The 18669-nt window shown below is 43.3% G+C and overlaps 1 protein-coding gene across 1 annotated transcript in view; it reads left to right on the top strand.

Moving 5' to 3' along the window:
• The first annotated feature begins 1967 nt into the window (after positions 1-1967).
• The window catches only part of wdr19 (WD repeat domain 19), a 26978-nt gene continuing 10276 nt past the window's right edge, over positions 1968-18669 (top strand). The window contains exons 1-23 of the mRNA XM_080721860.1: positions 1968-2034; positions 2285-2376; positions 2570-2635; positions 2729-2854; positions 3440-3555; positions 3723-3838; positions 6683-6763; positions 7188-7300; positions 7438-7611; positions 7814-7884; positions 8126-8298; positions 8501-8621; positions 10277-10383; positions 10959-11075; positions 11769-11924; positions 13275-13422; positions 15019-15232; positions 16502-16661; positions 16835-16945; positions 17096-17205; positions 17803-17860; positions 18031-18177; positions 18657-18669. The exon at positions 18657-18669 is cut by the window's right edge and continues 70 nt beyond it. Of these exons, the coding sequence (XP_080577986.1) occupies positions 2029-2034; positions 2285-2376; positions 2570-2635; positions 2729-2854; positions 3440-3555; positions 3723-3838; positions 6683-6763; positions 7188-7300; positions 7438-7611; positions 7814-7884; positions 8126-8298; positions 8501-8621; positions 10277-10383; positions 10959-11075; positions 11769-11924; positions 13275-13422; positions 15019-15232; positions 16502-16661; positions 16835-16945; positions 17096-17205; positions 17803-17860; positions 18031-18177; positions 18657-18669 (2596 nt within the window). The 5' untranslated portion in view covers positions 1968-2028. The remainder of the gene's footprint in view (positions 2035-2284; positions 2377-2569; positions 2636-2728; positions 2855-3439; positions 3556-3722; positions 3839-6682; positions 6764-7187; positions 7301-7437; positions 7612-7813; positions 7885-8125; positions 8299-8500; positions 8622-10276; positions 10384-10958; positions 11076-11768; positions 11925-13274; positions 13423-15018; positions 15233-16501; positions 16662-16834; positions 16946-17095; positions 17206-17802; positions 17861-18030; positions 18178-18656) is intronic.

The raw sequence follows: 18669 nt of genomic DNA, 5'->3' as shown, positions 1-18669 counted from the left end.
AATGTTCAAATCAGCCTCATGGTGGCGCCATGAAAGGTCTAAGATTGGTGAAGACCACATGCCACCCTTTTTACATTTGCCTATTATAGCACCACCAGGACGCGTGGCCTGGTGGAGACATGTGCTCGGAAGAGCACTTCTTCTAGTATTAAACTTTTTTTAACAGAATATAATTCAGAAAAAGATGCTTGGTTAATTTAAGAAATGGTTCTGTGTTCTTTTATAGTTATTTAGGCCGCCGCCTAATGATTAAATTCTAGGGGTGTACCGATATAGTAACTGTATCGAAATATCGTTTTTAACTTAAAAAATCGAAGTATATCGAAATGAAAACAGCTAAAATCGTATCGTATCGTTTTATTTTGTATTGTATCGAATCGGCAGTACAAAGAATCGATTGTATCGTTACTACCTACTTGAGCATTGTATTTAGCATTTTTAAGAAGAAAAAATGAAAAGGAGGGGTTTCATTACTTTTCCTTTCCATATAACTATACTGGTCTATCGTGTGTAATCTCTGGGTTCATGTCAAGGTGCAGGTTTATATCCATAATAATACATGTTTCCCTTAAAAACCTGCACTATCCACACCTTTCACACAGAATTAATTTCTTTGCTAAATAGTTACTATATCGATTTTAAATCATTGAATCGAATCGTATCGTATCGCCATGAATGAACCAATATCGTCCATGTATCGTATCGTCAACCATGTATCGTGATATGTATCGAATCGCTATTAAAATGTATCTTTACACCCCTATTAAATTCCCATAGTAGACCAAAGTAACACCCAGAGATGGGAGGAGCTCAGACACTATTGTGCTTTACACAGACATGATGAGTTCTCTACTCTTTAGTCCAATGACCGGAAGTCAGACCCTGTGGCAGACCAAAGACCAGGTGGAAAGAGTTCCGACTACATCTCCAAACTGGCTTGGGAACTACTCCCTGAGGGAGCGGAGGAAGTTGCTCGGGATAAGGAAATCTGGAAATCTCAGTTGGAACTGTTACCCCCGCGACCCGATTCTGGATAAGCGGTTGAAGATGGATGGATGGATACTGCAATGTAGAAATACTCTACAAGTACAAGTCCGGAATTCAAAATATACTTGAGTAAAAGTACAAAAGTATTGGCATACAAAATACACATAAAGTAGCCTACCAAAAGTAGAAAGTACTCATTATGGCGGATGATTATGCAGAATGTCCCATTTCACAAGTTTTCAAATGTAGGCTATAAAATGTAAGTAAAAGTATTGAAAATAGGAAATACTAGTAAAGTAGGCTACCTAAACATTGTACTTATAAGTACAATACTTGAGTAAATGTACTTAAAGTTACTTAACACCATTTGGAGCGTTCTAACCTAGCTCTGGTCCAGATAGACAGAGCACTGACGCTCTGACAGGCGGCTGGCTAAAAGACTAGACCAGGATTTCTCTACCCCGAGGGCTCAACTTCAGTCAAAATAAACAAAACTACATCTAACCAAGGTAGTTGTGAAACCTCTCAGCACCCCACGTCCCCACCCACCCACTCTGTATAAATGACTCTATTTTTGTCATGAAAAAATGCACCCACCTGGCCACCTCGAGCCACCGCAGGCACAACCCGGAAATAAGCTGCGGTCGAGTTGGATGCGTTTTATTTCATGACAAAAATAATGTATTTTACAGAGTGTGTGGGGTGCTGAGAGGTTTCCCACCGCGGAGAATAGACGTTAAGAACGCAACACTACCTTTGGTTAGGTGAGTAGCGAAGTAGTTTTGTTTATTTTGACTGAAGTTGAGCCCTCGTAGGGGCAGAGAAATCCTGGTCTAGTATTTTAGTCAACCGCCTGTCAGAGCGGTGCGCCGTGCGCGACGGTTTTCTAGTTCTAGTTCTAACCCAGCTAGCAGTTGATTGGCTGCTGACTGTTGCCATGACATCGCTTCTGCAGACGCTAGGAGTGAAGCATTGTGGGATATACACACAACTGTTGCAGCGAAGATGTTTTGAAGAAAAGGATGAATACATAGCATCAAAATGAAGGTGGGTGGAAAGAGAATCATTTAAACAACGGTACTTTTGGATTGAGACAAGTAAAGTGCTTTTATTCCGCCCTCAGCTTGGTCAAGTTTAATGGCAGCAGGGCGCTTAACACGGTTAAATCTAACATTACCGTTAATGTTACTTAGCTAGCCTGAAGTTAACTGGTTACCAGGCAGGCAGGCAGTCTCACGATGATGCTAATGTCAGTAATCGACCAGTCAGTAACCGTATGACATGTTTATATCAACAGCGTGTTTTCACCTTAGCGGATAGCGCCTGGCACGGCTCCAGCATTCAGTATAAATGGCAGAAAACGCTCGGGAATTATATCGCTGTTGCAGGGTGAGTAATACTGTGTGAACTGGTCATAACCCTATAGAAGCCCCAGTATAATGTGTTGCACTCCTACTAACCCAACCCAATGATTAATTATTGGGACATTGCTTTAAAATAATATATATATATATTTATATTTATATTTATAAAACACATATATCTACACTATTACACAATGATGTCTCTTGTAACTTTCCAGAAATGACAACACAGTGAAAATATTTGATCGACATGGTCACAAAAGGAACGAACTCAGCCTTCCAGGGTAAGGATAGTTTTATTAATTCTATAATATAGTTGAGAATGAGATCAGGTTTCACATACTTGCTGATTTACTCTGTTCCCTCCCTGTCTCCAGGACTTGTGTGGGAATGGACTGGGATAAGGATGGGGACATTCTGGCGGTGATAGCTGAGAAATCAAGCTTTATCTACCTCTGGGACGCCAGTGTGAACAAGACATCGCAAATTGACAGTGGCATGAGGTGATGTAGATCAGGGGTCTTCAACGTTTTCAGGCCAAGGACCCCTTATTTGAGAGAGAGATGAAGCAGGGACTCCCACAACCTCATCATAGATTCCATAGTTTCATCGTTTGACAGCACAATCGTCAGTGTATTTTGGGATTCATGTCAATTTGTGTTCTCAGATATTGAACCACTTGGACCGTCAATACTTAATAAACTTGACCTTTCACTCTGTACTGAGTCTGCTCTTTTTCTCCTCTACGCCAAAGCTCTTTGCTAAAAAATAGCCGATCTACAAGCTCAAAACGCCTCGCAGCTTGTAGATCTGCTATTTTTGGCTAAAGTTCTCAGAATATGGACACTAGGGTTCAAGTGTTTAATATAAAAAAGGAGGAAAAAAAACGTTCTATCACTCAGAGATTTGGAGGACCCCCTGTAGTAACTCTGAGGACCCTCTAGGGGTCCTGGACCCTAACCCTGTTGAAGACCTAGGATGTAGATTCTGAGTAAACTGTGAAAATCTGTTGCTTCTGCTGGGCAATGTACATGGATGCTTATCTAAACTGTGTGCCCGGCTTCCTGCTGTTGTGTGTGATTCAATAGAGATCAGATGTCTTTCATCGTGTGGTCAAAAGTCAGTCCTGTGATGGCAGTTGGGACGGCTAAGGGAAACCTGTTGATATACAACCAGCAAACCTCCCGCAAGATCCCAGTTCTGGGTAATAAACGCACACATGCATGCTCTTGCTCACCTGTACCCGACTATATTATGTTTGTCGATTTTGTTCCCTTTCTTCCTTGTTCCTTCCTGCTTTCTACTTTCTTTCGTGTCTGTCACCTCCCTCACAACAGGTGCACTTGTTGACATGCATAATATGTACTTTAGGTAAGCACACCAAAAGAATCACCTGCGGGTGTTGGAGCACTCAAAATCTACTGGCCCTAGGCAGTGATGATCGTACCCTGAGTATCAGCAACCACGAGGGGGACACCATTCGACAGGTACAGTACGGTACAGTACACACACACACACACACACACACACACGCACGCATGCACGCACATACACACACACACACAGAAAGACAGTGCTACGTTCTAATCTGTACTTACCTATATTAACTCATTCGTAGTTTACGGCCGTAGAGCCCGAAGATTTTTCTATGTCTTTCACTGCCGGCTTCTCCTACCTGTTAACTGGGGCACTCATCCAGTTCCCATCGTGCGTGATCGGACACTGCTATGCATCGTGTGTTCGCGTATTCCATCAGCTTCTCAAATCCTTTAAAATTTTTACAATTGATAATAAGTTCTCCGTCTGTAAGCCGCGGAGTTTATACAGAAAGCTAACGGGCCAAAATAGACGACGGACCATCCGCTTCCGGTTCACGGCCTCAATGTTAACTGGTCCGCTCAATAATGTGTCCGTGTAGAAACCGATCACGGAGCATTAGTTCCGGCCTATTTTAGTTCCGCTTCGATAATTTTTTTTTTTTAATTAAAGCTTATTAAATCTCCGGGTTCTACGGGCATGGCAGAGAAGGGGTACAAAGGGGTATTTTTTTGGCAGAGGTGAGGCCCATGTCACAGCTGTGTTGCTAAAAATGTCCATCTGGTAGATTGATTTGGCGTTTCAAAAGCAGACAGAAAGACAGACTTACACCGTTTTCTTTGTCAGTCTGATGATGTCTGTCCTTGGGTGAAAGAAAGCCTCAACAGAGAGACGATATGTTAAGGATGCCATTTCAAAATGTTGTGAAAATAGATGATTTACATTAAAGCTTTAATTTATAGTAGGCCTACTGTATATACATCAAAGTAGTGTAATACATATTTAATTAAGATAACCCTAAACTCTGTTAAAACAATTAAAAGGTTGGTAAACTGTTTAGGTCAGGGGTCTTCAACAGGGGGTCCCCAGAGTTACTACAGGGGGTCCTCCAAATCTTTGAGTGATAGAAACCTTTTTTTCTCCTTTTTGCCAGACCCAGGGGGTCGGCCTACAAAAGGCTTTGTCGGTCTGTCGGTCTGTCGGTCGGTCGGTCGGTCCCTCTTTTCCTCAGTGTGCCTGTGTTTGCTTCTGACTGCTCATCTGCCCCTCCCTTCCCTTGCTCGGCTGATTGCCTTGAGTGCCGTCACCTGTACAGGACCAGCTGAGTTGAGTTGGCTGACGAGCTGCTGACACTATAAATTCCTCAGCCCATCTACAAGCTCAGAAACATTTCCAGCTGCTCAGCCTATACAATCCTGTGTGTTCATGTGTTAGTTCAGTGCCATACTAGTGAAAACACTACCACGTTCCTGTCATAGCCCTCTGCCTGTCTGACTACCACGTTACTGTCATAGCCCTCTGCCTGTCTGACAACCACGTTCCTGTCATAGCCCTCTGCCTGTCTGACTACCACGTTCCTGTCATAGCCCTCTGCCTGTCTGACAACCACGTTCCTGTCATAGCCCTCTGCCTGTCTGACTACCACGTTCCTGTCATAGCCCTCTGCCTGTCTGACTACCACTTTCCTGTTTTAGTCCTCTGTCTGTCTGACTGTCACTGTCCTGTCTTAGCCGTCTGTCTGCCTGTCACTGTCCTGTCTTAGTCCTCTGCCTGTCTTACTGTCACTGTCCTGTCTTAGTCCTCTGCCTGTCTGACTGTCACTGTCCTGTTTTAGTCCTCTGTCTGTCTGACTGTCACTGTCCTGTCTCTGTCCTCTGTCTGTCTATCACCCCCCCCCTTCCCCATGGATCAACACCTTATCGTGGTGGGGAGGTTTGCGTGCCTTAAGGATCCCACGAGCTATACCAGCTGGAGTCTTGCACTCCTGCCAGCGTCACGCTTGCCGGACAGGTCAAAGGAGAGAGGCCAGACTAAGATTGATCCACCCCCCCCCCCCCCCCTTCCTTGCATTCTGATTTTCATTGCGGGTCTGGCAGAACCAGGTGACCTGGTCTAGTTTATATTAACCACTTGAACCCTAGCGTCCATTTTCGGAGAACTTTAGCCAAAAATAGCAGCTGCGAGGCGTTGTGAGCTTGTAGATCGGCTATTTTTGGCAAAGAGCTTTGGTGTAGAGGGGAAAAAGAGCAGACTAAGTACAGAGTGAAAGGTCAAGTTTAAGTATTGACAGTTCAAGTGGTTAAATATCTGAAAACACAAATTGACATGAATCCAAAATACACTGATGATTGTGCTGTCAAACAATGAAACTATATGGAATCTATGAACAGGTTGTGGGGGTCCCTGCTTCATCTCTCTCTCAACTAAGGGGTCCTTGGCCTGAAAATGTTGAAGACCCCTGTTTAGGTGCAATTATGTAGTTTGCACTACATAATTCTTTGCCTCCTGTTTTCTACATAATGTAGGCTACTGTATGACATCTGACAAATCTCTCCTCGCATGTCTATTCTCACACGTTTTCTTCCCCTCTCGTCCTCACTGTTTCCCTCCAGTACTTTCCTCAGTCCATTTCTAAATCTCTGCATTCAGCCATTTTGAATCCTTTCCTTTTCCCTTTGTCCACCTATTTCTGTCTGGCACCAAGTTACACTGGCTGAATTATTGTTTTCATCAGACATTAACTAACAACTCTTTCACTTTTTGTCATTACACCATTACAGTCCATTACTTTTCATTATCGCAAGTCCTCATTCTGTTGGCAATATATTCTTGCTATGTATATTGAACAACCAACCTTGGCTGAGCTACACTACTTCATTGTCTGCCCATCCAGTGCAGTCATGATGTAGACAACTACTGTACATTACCGCAGAGCAAGTTTCACCTACTGTATATGACATGCGCAAAATAGGGACACCAGGTTGAACTGTGTCCTCTCTCTTATCTTTTGTCAGACATCATTGCGTAGCGAGCCTGCTGATGTTTACTTTGCTTTGATGAAGACCGATGAGAGGTCATCTCCAGGGGAGAGCACTGTAAGTACTCTATGTTCCTCTATCTATGTAACAGATCGCCCTGCCCAAATTAGGTCCACCCAATTTGAGCCCCCACACTGGATTTACACGTGACCAGTGATGTATTAGTTGTTGGAGATGATCTCGTCTGGCTACGCAAGACTACTGTTCAGGAAATTACATTTTCAGCATCTTTTAAAATGTTAACCAAATCTATCTTAGCTATTGATAAATGGTGGTTTTGCTTAATACAGGTGAAGTGTGTACATCCATAAAAGGGTTTCAACCCTCAATACAAAGCCAGAGTAAAATTCAGAATTCATGAGAGGTTGTATATTATTCTAGGTGTGCTTTATTATATCCCCATGTGAATGAAGGGACACGCAGGTCAGTAGGAGTGATGATTGAGCCAGATTTATCTGGCTGTAATGTTTGACCCTTACAGGTGAGTGTTTCTGTTGGGAAGAAGAATCTGTTCCTGCTCAACCTCAGTGACCCTGAAAACCCCATCGAATTGGCCTTTCAGCCTCGCTACGGACACATTGTGGCTTACCGTTGGTAACACACACACACACACACACACACACACACACACACACACACACACACACAAATGTTTGTTAGAAATGTAGATATTTTTGTTCTTGTGCCTGTCTCTTATTCTATCATGATCTTCTTTTCTCCCTTCTTCCTAGGTATGGTGATGGATATATATTGATTGGGTTCTCTCATGGCTACTTTGTGGTTATCTCCACTCACATCTTGGAGATTGGCCAGGAACTTTACCAGGCTCACAACCACAAAGACAGCCTCAACAGTGTTGCCATCTCCTCGTCCATAAATAAGGCTGCCTCCTGTGGGGACAATTGGTACGCACACATGGCACGCACGCACGCACGCACACACACACGTACACACACACTCACGTCTGATTTATAATTAGTTGTGTCCTGGTGTCGTGCATCAATAATAGCCAATTTACAACCTCAGAACAACAATATGTTGCGATGGATGGTGTAAGTATGAATCGGGCATCAGAGTGACAAGAATTACAGTGTTGTGTCTTTGCAGCATAAAGATCCATGAACTGTCTGATCTTAAAGATATCAGCAACATAGTTCATCTGGATGACGAAAATAAAGGTGAGCCTGTTCTTCTATTCAACCACAGAGTGGCCTGACAAGGCATTTTGAATGAACCTGAACACATTTATTCCCTTTTCTGCCAATGTCCCCCTCCCTTACCTCTTTTTGACAATCTGCTACTCCTCTCCCCCACTCTCTCTTCCTCTTCCTCTCTCTCTCTCTCTCTCTCTCTCTCTCTCTCTCTCTCTCTCTCTCTCCCCCCCACTCTCTCTTTCTCTCTCTCTCTCTCTCCTTCCAGGTCTGGACCAGATGAATTGGACAGACGATGGCCAGTTATTAGCTGTGTCCACCCAGCGAGGGACTCTGCATGTGTTCCTGACCCGACTGCCCATCCTGGGGGACAGCTTTGGCACCAGGCTGGCCTACCTTACATCCCTGCTGGAGGTCACCGTCTCCAACCAGGTGGAGGGGGTGAGGACACACACACACGCATGCGCGCGCAATGGAGGGGACAGTGAAACAGCATTGTGCTAAAACTCTTGGTGGAAACCGGCACGAATGAAGTGTTTTTAGGAAAACCATCCTGAACACTCAAATCCAGCTGTACAGCTGCTGCACTGCAGAGTGCACGTAAAGATGCACTCTGTAACATTCATTCCCCTGCATTCCTCAGGAGAGTCCAGTTGCAGTAGCAGTGGAGGTGGAGCCTACGTTCATCGCTGTGGGACCTTTCCACCTGGCTGTGGGCATGAACAACAGGGCCTGGTTCTACGCTCTCTCAGACCATGAACCTGGTGTGTGCCTGTCCGTGTGTCCGTGTCAGTGGTGTAAACTAACTATAGCCCCGTTTTCACTGAGCAAAACTTCTGGGAGTTTTTTCAAAAATGACGGCAATTTTGAAATTCACGCCATGTGAAAACGGCCACTTATTTTGTGTCCCGGCAGTTTTGGGGGCCGAAATTTGACGGGAAAATACCTAGTATTTTTTGCTTAAAGTACCGTGACAATACAAATTTCCCTCCAGTGAAAACGCATGCCGTGAATTTGCCTTTTTTTGACAACCAGGTGCATGAAAGGAGCCAGTTAACAGTTTAAAACATTGTATCTGGGATTGAAAACGACCTGAATGTAAAGGAATATATAGAAATAAAGTAGGTCTACAGCTTCACCTTGAATAGGGGATTAATTATTTAGGCTAGAATCGCATTGACAAACACAGCAGAAGTCTATTTCTTTCGTTCTCTGGTCATCCATCGTTTATGGTGTTGCGTGAAGAAGAAAAAAAACACAGCTAATAATCTACAAGCCCACAAGTGCAACACGTTGCATCATGCAGCGATCCTTTCTGAACCTTCTGAGCTTGCTCATGGTTCAAACTTATTTGTATTCTATAGCCCATTTTTAATTAAACTGTCCGGTCTGGAGAACGTGATGATACGGGATGCGATGCGCTCGTAATGTTGTGATGAAAGCTGGAATCTTTACCAACTCAAAGAGTTGCATCATTAGTTAATAGTTTCTCCTCATTGCATGATTAAAAGTGTTTTACAGAGCAGCGAGCATCGAGTCTGCATGGTCATCCATCGTTTACAGTGACGCGTGGAAAAAAAAGCTAAATCTAAAAGCCCACAAGCCACAAGTGCATGGGGGGAGCGTTTCGCTGTTAAGCGCGAGATTTCCCCCAACAGGTTGCATAACGCATGAGCGATCCTTTCTGAACCTTGTGTCGTTGCATGAAGAATATTTTGTTAAATCCATTTGTAGCGTTCAGGGTGAGAGAAGAGACGCAACAAACCGAACTGGGGAGACTGTTTTTTGCAGGTCTTTCAGTCCGTGTGTTGCCATGTCTGCTAATTATAAGCGACTCTGGGCTTGATTTCCGTAAATTTGCTTGTATGTATTGATAGTGGCTGGTTGCGGTTTATTTGTTGTGAGCTTGTAGATTGGCAATTTTCAAGTAGCTGATGCGGCGATGCGTATAGTTTTAAAGTGCTCGTGTGGCTAGATAATATCACTTTTTGGGGCTTATTTTTGTACACCTGGTTGCTTATTTCTCTCGCAAAATCTGGCAACACTGGTTTTGATCCCGTCACAATGGCTTGGTGAAAACGAGCGATACCAGTATTTTTGCTGCCGATGAGGGCATGTGAAAACACCCAAAAAACTAAACTCCCGGCAAGTTATGCTAATTATAATTATTTATTTTGCCGGGAAAATTCCGGAACTGCAATGAAAACATGCCTTAAGTATATTTACTTTTGAGTACCTTTTCCACCACTGTCCGTGTGTCCACATTCCACAAGCTTGCTCTCGTGTGCATGTGCTTGTGTTTTTTCTTTTTTGGGGTGCTTCTGCGTAACTTAAGGCAATCAAATGTTGATGCAAATTAATTAATTAATGCGTGCAAACACATTGAATTTGTGAGACCCTGTTTGTTTGTGTCACTTAGGTTACAGCAGGCTGACAGAGATAGAATACCTGGGGACAATAGCCAGCATGTGCCTGAACGCAGACTATGCAGCAGCACTGTTCGAAGGAAAAGTACAGGTGCACATGGTGAGGACTGTGTGTGTGTGTGTGTGTGTGTGTGTGTGTGTGTGTGTGTGTGTGTGTGTGTGTGTGTGCGTGTGCGTGTGCGTGTGCGTACTCACGCCCCATTGTCTTCAGTAGTCTGATTATACCCTAGCATTCATTATGTCCTTATATCAGTACTTGTTTGCCCATTTAGATAGAAACTAGATGTACATACAGAATGTTGTTTACTTGTTCACACATGCATACCGTGAATGTTATTTAGATGTACAGATAATACAGCGCTTTTCTAGATACTCAAATCGCATCCGAGAAAACAGAAACTAAATAAGAACAGCTTTATTAGGAGAAAAGGGCATGTTATTTAGTACCGGTATGTTATTTAGCATGTTTAGATAGATGCTAGATTTGATGCCTGCCTTAATTGTCTCATTGGCTATTTACCCTCATACTCAATCTATTTTGCGTGTGTGTGTGTGTGTGTGTGTGTGTGTGTGTGTGTGTGTGTGTGTGTGTGTGTGTGCGTGTGTGTGTGTGTGTGTGTGTGTGTGTGTGTGTGTGCGCGCGTGCATGCGTGTGTGTGTGCGTGCGTGTTATAGATGGAGTCTGAGGAGAAAGAGAACAAGTGCCATATGAAACTGTTTCCAGACGAGGACACGAAAGGGAAGATCCTGTGCCACGCCCTCACTGCTGATTTCCTGTATTATGGCACTGATGTTCGTCCCTACAGCTGTAGCCTTTTATTCACTGTCTTTTTAACCCAGTGGTTCTCAACCTTTTCACGCCGTGACCCCTGAAATAATCACATTTGAATAAGGGACCCCCTACAATGAAAAGCACTTGGTATATAGGAGTTGAGGCATTCAATTTAGTTGTGCTCGGTTCCACATATAAATATTGTGAAAATAGCAGATCTTAAAGCTTAGTTTAGTTTAGTTTATTTCAGTCATTCCTGTGGCATCATACACTTCTTTTTTTAGTAATGAATACAAAGAAAATTTACTCCACAAATAAAGCTCACAGTGAGCTTGTAGATCAGCTATTTTCACAAAATTAATTGCGTATATACTTTCTTATATTATTTGGAAATTTTGGTTTATAGAATAGTTTGTTGATTACTTTTGCAGCAGTAATGGTATTTCTTCTTTTATTTTCTTATTTTTTTTAAATTAAAACAGTCTTAAAAGTTACACTCTATCCTTGATTCATTTACAAATTCTGTTGTGTTGTCTGATGTTTTACAAATCTTTCTTTCTGTCTCTTTTACTTCCTGTGTGTGTGTGTGTGTGTGTGTGTGTGTGTGTGTGTGTGTGTGTGTGTGTGTGTGTGTGTGTGTGTGTGTGTGTGTGTGTGTGTGTGTGTGTGTGTGTGTGTGTGTGTGTGTGTGTGTGTGTGTGTGTGTGTGTTAGTTGGGCAGTGTGCAGTGTGTGTTGCTGGAGGACTGGCAGACTGTGAGCACCTACAGCCACACGGTGGGTGTGAGGAAAGTGTTCCCCGACCCCAACGGCACGCGGATGGTCTTCATGGACGAGGAGAACGGTGGCTGCCTGTTGTCCCCCGTCAACGTTAGTACAGCACATATAGCAGAACTTGGCATACTGGGACACTGGAATTCTATATATCGTCGGTATTATGTCCTAAAAACGTTCCTTTTTTATTATTATTAAAAAAATAGAGAAAAATACAAGCTCATCATTCGTTGCAGTGGGACACATTGTTGGCTTGTAGATCTTCTATTTTCACTACTTTTCTGTGACACAGGTTTGCATTATGAATGTGTGTCTGTGACACAGTTATAGACCTATGTTCCGTATCATCTGTTTACATGGGCTGAGTTCATTCGTCAGCAGAGCTTAGAGCAGGGGCAGGCAACCTTAGTGATCACCGGCACACTGGCAGAAGTGTGAGAGAGAGGATTTTTATATTAAAAACAAATATCTTTTTAAACGTGGTCAATTAAATGAAGTTGGCTAATTTACATCTTGCACAAAATTCTACATTCATTAAAACTCTGAACTCTGACTGGGGAGGGCGTCAGGGAGATAGATGGGTTATTGCTCTAGGTCTAATGATCGTTATAACAATGTCCTGCCAATCAAAAACTGTCAAAATATTTGTCATACATTCTTTTTTGAAACATGGTCAATTAAATGAAGTTAGCTCATTTATAGTAAATTACATCTTGCACAAAATTCTACATTCATTAAAACTCTGAACTCTGACTAGGGAGGGAGTCGGGGAGATAGGTGGATTATTGCTCTGGGTCTAATGATCGTTATAACAATGTCCTACCAATCAAAATATGTCAAAATATTCGTCATTAAAATGTATGTTGACATGGCACACTGACACTCTAGAAAATAAAAACATGGCACTTCATTACAAAAAGTTTGCTGGCTTAGGATGGTTCTTGGCCTAAACATGGATATATATGGATGCTGTGACTGCAGTAGGCCTTTGTGGTTTATGATGCTTGTTGCAGCTCAGCTTTAGCCTAGTTCCAGACCCTGAATCGCTAGCCCCTTTAAATGTTTTGTTTGAAGTGAAACGAAATGTCAATTCAGGCTGGAAAATGGAAAATGTAAGGATGGTGTTTGGATTATAGTGGAATAAGGAAATTTGTGTGTGTGTGTGTGTGTGTGTGTGTGTGTGTGTGTGTGTGTGTGTGTGTGTGTGTGTGTGTGTGTGTGTGTGTGTGTGTGTGTGTGTGTGTGTGTGTGTGTGTGTGTGTGTGTGTGTGTGTGTGTGTGTGTGTGTGTGCGCACGCGTGTGTGTGTGCGTGTGTGTGTGTGTGTGTGTGTGTGTGTGTGTGTGTGTGTGTGTGTGTGTGTGTGTGTGTGTGTGTGTGTGTGTGTGTGTGTGTGTGTGTGTGTGTGTGTGTGTGTGTGTGTGTGTGTGTGGATGTGTCCATACAGCCCAGAGACTACTGCTATGAGCTCCCCAGTTTCTCCCCCACCATCACAGGAGTGCTGTGGGAGAACTGGCCTGGTGACAGAGGAGTGTTTGTAGCTTATGATGATGACAAGGTCTACACCTACGCACTGCACAAAACCACCATCCATGGTAGGAAGATAAACACACACACACACACACACACACACACACACACACACACACACACACACACACACACACAAAGCTTAATTGTCAGAATTGTGGATCACTAATATTCCGTTTGAAACCAAATCATAGAAGTACTGCTCCAAAGCGAGTGCTAAAGGTTTGGAACGCAGAAACATGCTTCCCCTATTGACTTTAAACTAGATATAATAAATATGTTTCTGGTAGATTTCAGAAGCCTGCGTCATGTTGTTGCGAGTGTCAGGGACAGATAATCTGACTCTGCCAGATGGTGGCGTATTGAGTTCCTCATGCAGCCTTCCAACCAATCAGCGTCAGCTACGGGCAGGATCAGAGTGAGACCAGGTGTGATGCGATCGAGAAGTGCCTGTTGCAGGTGCACTGTAGTTCTTTCACTATTCATTTTTGCCGCTACCAGTCGCGGTCCCCCGTGCCCTGCCACGATCCTCATCGGGGGACCGCGACGTGAAGTGCGTTTGAAAAAAAGAGCACGGCCAGACTTTGATAGACAGACGGTCCCTTCCAATCACCTGCCAAATAGCTTGAAAAAAAAAATCGTATTATTATATTAGAGCTTTACTGCATGTCTCTCCCCATCTCTCTCCTCTGTTTCTCTGTTTCTCTCTCCTCTTGTTTCATTGAAACTAGAAGCAGTGCTCTTCCGAGCACAGGTCTCCACCAGGTGTGGTATGTTGGTTGTGGGTGTGCATAGGGTGGTATTGAATTAGGTGGTTATGAATGAGCGGGGTCAAACGCAATCCAAGGTGAGTGGACAAGTTAGCTTCAGAGACAGTGAAGTGTCAAAAAATGTGTTTGTCAAAAAACTGCCTCATGGTGGCGCTATAAAAGGCTGATGTGAAAATGCAGGGAAAGGGTTTTTCCTTGGCTTCTAGGGAGTGCGCTTACAAAGTTTGAAACTGATCGGTGGAGTTATAGGTAAAACGACAAATCGGTCTGTTATAGTGCCACCATGAGGCTGATTTAAAGAAATGTAAGTGGCATTTCTTCCTCGGCCTAGTGGGAACGTGTGTGTGCGATTTCATGAAAATTGCACTTTGCGTTTGTGATTGGAGGCATTTTCTTCAAAACGGCTCAATCCTACAAACTTTGGAAGCCAATCTTAGCCAATCAGGATGGAATATGCGAAATCGGACAGATCCATGTCGATCACATGACTGTCGAGATACTGCCTACCGATTTGTAGGTTTTTTTGAGTAGTGTACAGAAATGTGTTTTGCAAACATCGGCCTCATGGTGGCGCTAGAACAGGCCCATTTGAAAAATGTGGGTCAGAGGTTCTGAATTGGCATCCAGGGAGTGTGTGTGCTCATTTTGGCAGCGACCGGCCCAACGGCGACTGAGATTAGGTGGTAACAAACTGCGAGGAGCAAGGACGCACGCACACTCGCACACACACGCACGGACGGACGGACGGACGGACGGACGGACGAAGGGGAAAACATACTCTCCCCCATACCTTCGGCTGGTGGAGACAATAAGTTGCACAGTATGACGTTGATGCTAGTGGAAAATCAAATGTCAGTAAAATATTCTCTCTCTCTCTCTTTCTCCCTCTAGGTTTCCGGGTGGTGCTGGTGGGGAACACCGCGCTTCCTTTCTCCCACAAGCCGTTGCTGCTGTACAACGGGGAGCTGACCTGTCAGACACCCAGTGGCAACACCAGCGAGGTGGTGCTGAGCACCCACTCCTTCCTCAGACAGCTGAGCAGCACACAGCCTCTCAGTCCCCAGGAGCGCAGCCAGCAGCTCTCTCAGGCCCTCATGCTCAAGAGGTCAGCCACCGTACCGCTACAAGGAGATGATACACCCAACAGAGACCATATACCTTTTGTGCCCAATAGAGAAAATAGCAGATCTACAAGTTCACAGTGTATCGCAATGCATGCACAGTAGTTCTGTTTTTCTGATATTTCTTTATTTACTTACCTACTATAATTTACTTATTTATGGCAGAATATGGCAGAAACAAAGTTTCTCCTCTTCCATCTGTCTTAGTCAGGGGATATCTTCAGAAATAGTGTCAAATCCTGGAATAAATTCCTTACCAAAAGATTTCTTCACCAATGTGTTTGTAAAGGTGTCTAGTAGCACATCTCACAAAGACTGAAATTCAGTTTCTCTAGGAGATTCCTTCATAGCTGATGAAAGTTGGGAAACTGAATTTCAGTCTTTGTGAGAAGTGTTACTAGACATCTTTACAAACACATTGGTGAAGAAATCTTTTGGTAAGGAATTTATTCCAGGACTTTATAAGATATCCTCTGATTATCTGGAGTTTGCCCAAAATACTGATGTACTAAATTAAAAGAATAATTCCTAACTTTTGTATTGTTTTATATATAACAACAATGTGTTGTTGTCACAAAATGTCCCAAGGCACACCATTTCGGAACCACTGCTACACCCACTAGGCATTTGTTATTTATCATGGCCTGTGCTCCACAACCTCTACGGGGTGCTAGAAAAGAGCTTAATCGGGCCTAAATATGTGAGCCCAGCCCGACCCAAAGCCAGACACATATTGACAAATTGGTTCTCAACCCAGCCTGACATTTTTCTAAACAAGCGTAATTGCTGCATGCAGCCTGGTTTCTCATTAAATATGGGTGATTTGTTAAGAACAGAGGCATTCTACCCTTTTCCAACTGTCTTTATTAAAAAAAACAGCTTGTAGCAAATAGGGCTAACCGTCTTAATTAAGCTCTAAGCTAGAATATGGGGCTTTTAAACCGTGACATCATTTTGTAGTCAGACCTCCAAGCAGATTTATTATCAATATCTGTCCCTCGCTATTTCAACAGATCCGAGACAAAAATAACGACTAAAGTATAATTCTACCACTTTCCTTTCAACAACAAAGAGAAGAAAAATTAGAAAATAGTAAAAATAGTAAAAAGATTCACGGCCGCTGGGGGCAGAGTTCTCCTCTGCCTACAAAATGATGTCAGACTTAACAGCCCCATCGTCTAATCAATATCTCATCCAGATGTTTAAGATCCACCCCTGGATGAACTCATTTATATTCGCCGTGTCCTTTCCAGGTTCTCGGAGGCCTTGGATCTGTGCAAGCTTGGCGGCAGTGCAGCCGACTGGGCTGAGATGGGCCAAGCCTGTCTGGTCCACATGGAGGTGGACCTGGCCATTCAGGTCTACCGCATGAGTGGTAATGTTGGCATGGTCATGTCACTGCAAGATATACAGGTAAAACACACACACACACACACACACACACACACACACACACACACACACACACACACACACACACACACACATGTATAGTTTAGATTTGATATTGTCTTTTCAGTAGGAAGAGAGGCTACAGTATACTACTGATAAGAGTCTTCTCATCAGTTTCCTCTGCTCTGCCACAGGGTCTAGAGGACAAGAATCTGCAGGCTGGCCACTTGGCCATGTTCTTGAATCAGTACAACCTGGCGCAGGACCTCTATATGTTGTCTAGCTGTCCAATTGCTGCCTTGGAGGTAACACATGCACACACGCACACACATGCACACAGATAGTTAAACCATAAGTCCAGTTTGAAAGGATTGTTCTGTTTTTAAACTCTGAAGACATTCCCTATCCAAAGTGGTAATAATAGATACCTTGTGTGTTTGGTGTGCGTGTGTCAGATGAGGAGAGACCTGTTGCATTGGGACAGTGCTCTGATGTTGGCCAAGAGACTTGCAGAAGACCAGATCCCCTTCATATCCAAAGAATATGCTGTACATCTGGAATTTATGTAAGGACTGTATACCAGTGGTTCTCAAACATTTTTGGCTCAGGGCACACCGTAAATAACCTTTTAGCCTCGGAAACCCAGACTTTTATCCACGGCACGCCTGAATTACATTGTTACTTTACAGTACCTTATATTTATGTCAAATATGTAAATCTTTACCCCTAAGATGCAGTATGTCACGAGGGCATTTGAGAGAATATCTGTTTCCATTAGGACAAATTGACATTAACTTTTATACTTGGCGCTTAACCACTTAGACCCCAGCGTCCCTATTCTGGTCAATCTGGTGGCAACCAGAAATAACCAAAAATAGCAGATCTACAAGCTTACACCGCGTCACAACGAGACTTGTAGACTGAAAAAGATTGCACCAAGTACAGGTCAACTCAGGTCTTTTTTTAACCAAGTATAGAGGGTCTAAGTGGTTAAACTGAAGTGATTTTGATAAATTCCAAATATTAGTATTAATATTAGTATTCTGAGGCACCCCTGGACTTGCATCATGGCACCCACTTTGAGAAACCCTGCTGTGCTGTTTACACACACTCACCCATGCTCTACTTGTAAATAATCTCCGCACTGTGTTTGTTTTCCTAGTGGAGACTATGTGAATGCACTGTCGCACTATGAGAAAGGCTTGACCCACGACAACAAGGTAAATACACCATGACTCATTTCTGCCTCTCGTCATGTCAGCCACACAAGTGCTTCGAAAGAGCAACATGCTCAAGTGTTATTTTACTCTTTCTTGAGTGAGTGACCCCACTTACATACTGAATGAATAATAGGCGATTGAGTGTTCTCATCTTCTGTCTCACTCTGTAGTTCCAGGAACATGATGAGGCGTGTCAGGCGGGCTTGGCCAGGATGTCTATTCGGATGGGGGACATCAGGAAAGGCGCAAGCCAGGCCGTGCAGCACCCCAGCAGAACCCTCAAGAAAGAATGTGGAGCGATACTGGAGAGCATGAAGGTAGAGAGTCAACTCATGTTGTTAGTCCCCTACTGGGGAACTATACAGTAGGTTTGCGTTCGTTCATCTGCCCATTTTCTTGCTTTTTCTTTTTTGCGCCCAGTAATTTGTGAAATCTTTTCTCTGTTCTTGGATGCAGTAAAATTTGTGAAATCAATGCATGATGAATTTCAGGTACCTCAAATTGTAGCTCACACAATACAATAAAGAGTGTCCTTGCTTGTCCAATGTTTAGTTAGATAGCAATTACTGTATGGCTCACTTCAATCTATCATTGTCTGATGGAGAACGATTCTATGTCACAAACAGCATTATCCTCCAAATGTACAAATGATGCTGCCACTCTATATACTATATATACACTATATATACATATATATATTCTATATCTATATACGGCCCATCTGTATGTACTGTATTATTACATATGTAACATGAAATAGAACTGATTGTAACAATTCCATCACTTTGTTCTCCAGCAATTCTCTGAGG

Source organism: Nannobrachium achirus (genome assembly GCF_963921795.1).
Source record: "Nannobrachium achirus genome assembly, chromosome: 3".
NCBI lineage: Eukaryota > Metazoa > Chordata > Actinopteri > Myctophiformes > Myctophidae > Nannobrachium > Nannobrachium achirus.
The sequence above is the reverse complement of the archived record's forward strand: the minus strand, read 5'-3'. Positions and strand labels throughout refer to the sequence as shown.